Here is a 1,182-nt window from a genome sequence, read left to right as displayed (position 1 = left end):
CGGCGGCGAGGAGGCGGCGCAGCCGAGTCGCGTCGCGAGCCACCGCTCGGGCCTGCTGGCAGCCTGCTGCGGACCCTGTGGCACCCGCCGGCCACGAGTGGAGCCGGGAGGAGGCCACGGGGGCGCTGCAAAGGCGGCGGCGGCGGCCATCCTGCGGCGTGTCGCGCCAGACGAGTGGGGGGTACATAGTGTGTGATTGATGTGTCTCGCGCCTTGCGGGGGGGGAGCGGAAAGGAGGAACCTCTTCCCAAGAGCACCACTCTTGGAGCGCCGCCACTACCACTAGCGCCGCCACTACCACTAGTGGGCACCATTGAGGTCAACATGCCGCTTTCGCGCAGCGCGGGGATGCTGCTGCTGCCCGTCGGCTGCTTCTGCGGCGCCTCTGGCTTGCTGTTGATGAAGGCGGCCGGCGACAGCAGTCCGGACCTCCCACCGTGGCTCCAAAGTGGATTGCGGGGTTCGTGCTGCTCGGCATCCTTGCAACGGTCGTCGAGGTGGCGGTCCTCGGGGTCCTGCCGCTCTCGGTCGTCGCGCCCTTCGCTGGCCTGACCATCGCGTTCTCGTTGCTCCTGGCTGCCAGCGGCCTGCTCACCTCTCCAGCAGAGAGGCTGGAGCGCGCGGACCTCGCGTGCATCGCTTTGGTTCTGCTGGGCGTGACTCTCGTATCCACATTCGGCCCGCACGAGGAGAGCGCGCCTTCGCTGCCCGCACTCCTGGCGGCGTATACGCGCCCGCGCTTTGCGCTCTTTGCTGCCGCTGCCTTGATCACCGCGGCTCTCGTTCTCTCCAAGAGCGTCTGCGGAGTCAGCGACAAGTCCTCGGTGTTGCCGCTGATCTCCGCCTTCGCCGCGGCGGCCACTGGCTGCATCTCCCAACTGATGCTTAAGGTCGTCTCGACCACCGCCTCTGCCTTCCCCGCGACTGCCGTGCCACTCGCGCTGGCGCTCCTCGGCCTCTGCGTCTCGGCGCCGCTGCACCTGACCCTCCTCAACCGTACTCTCGTCGGTGCGGCTGTGGCGCTCGCCGTGCCGGCCTACCAGTTCTTGCTCATCGTGTGCACCACGTCGGCCGGCGGCGTCCTGCTCGACGAGTTTGAGTCTCTGTCTTCGGGGGACCTCTGGGCATACGCGTGCGGGGTGGTCACTGCGACGGTCGGGCTCGTCGGTCTCTCGTACTTCA

General features: G+C 68.3%; 1 protein-coding gene across 1 annotated transcript in view; it reads right to left on the bottom strand.

Annotated features, from left to right (window-relative positions):
* EMIHUDRAFT_101909 (hypothetical protein) overlaps nucleotides 1-1,182 on the bottom strand; it is a gene marked incomplete at both ends in the record, with an annotated part of 6,780 nt that overhangs the window by 4,374 nt on the left and 1,224 nt on the right. Inside the window, one exon of the mRNA XM_005772967.1 lies at nucleotides 312-429. Within this exon, the coding sequence (XP_005773024.1) occupies nucleotides 312-429 (118 nt within the window). The remainder of the gene's footprint in view (nucleotides 1-311; nucleotides 430-1,182) is intronic.

Source organism: Emiliania huxleyi (genome assembly GCF_000372725.1).
Source record: "Emiliania huxleyi CCMP1516 unplaced genomic scaffold EMIHUscaffold_35, whole genome shotgun sequence".
NCBI classification, from domain to species: domain Eukaryota; phylum Haptophyta; order Isochrysidales; family Noelaerhabdaceae; genus Emiliania; species Emiliania huxleyi.
Note: the sequence above shows the minus strand (reverse complement) of the source record. Positions and strands in the feature narration are given on the sequence as shown.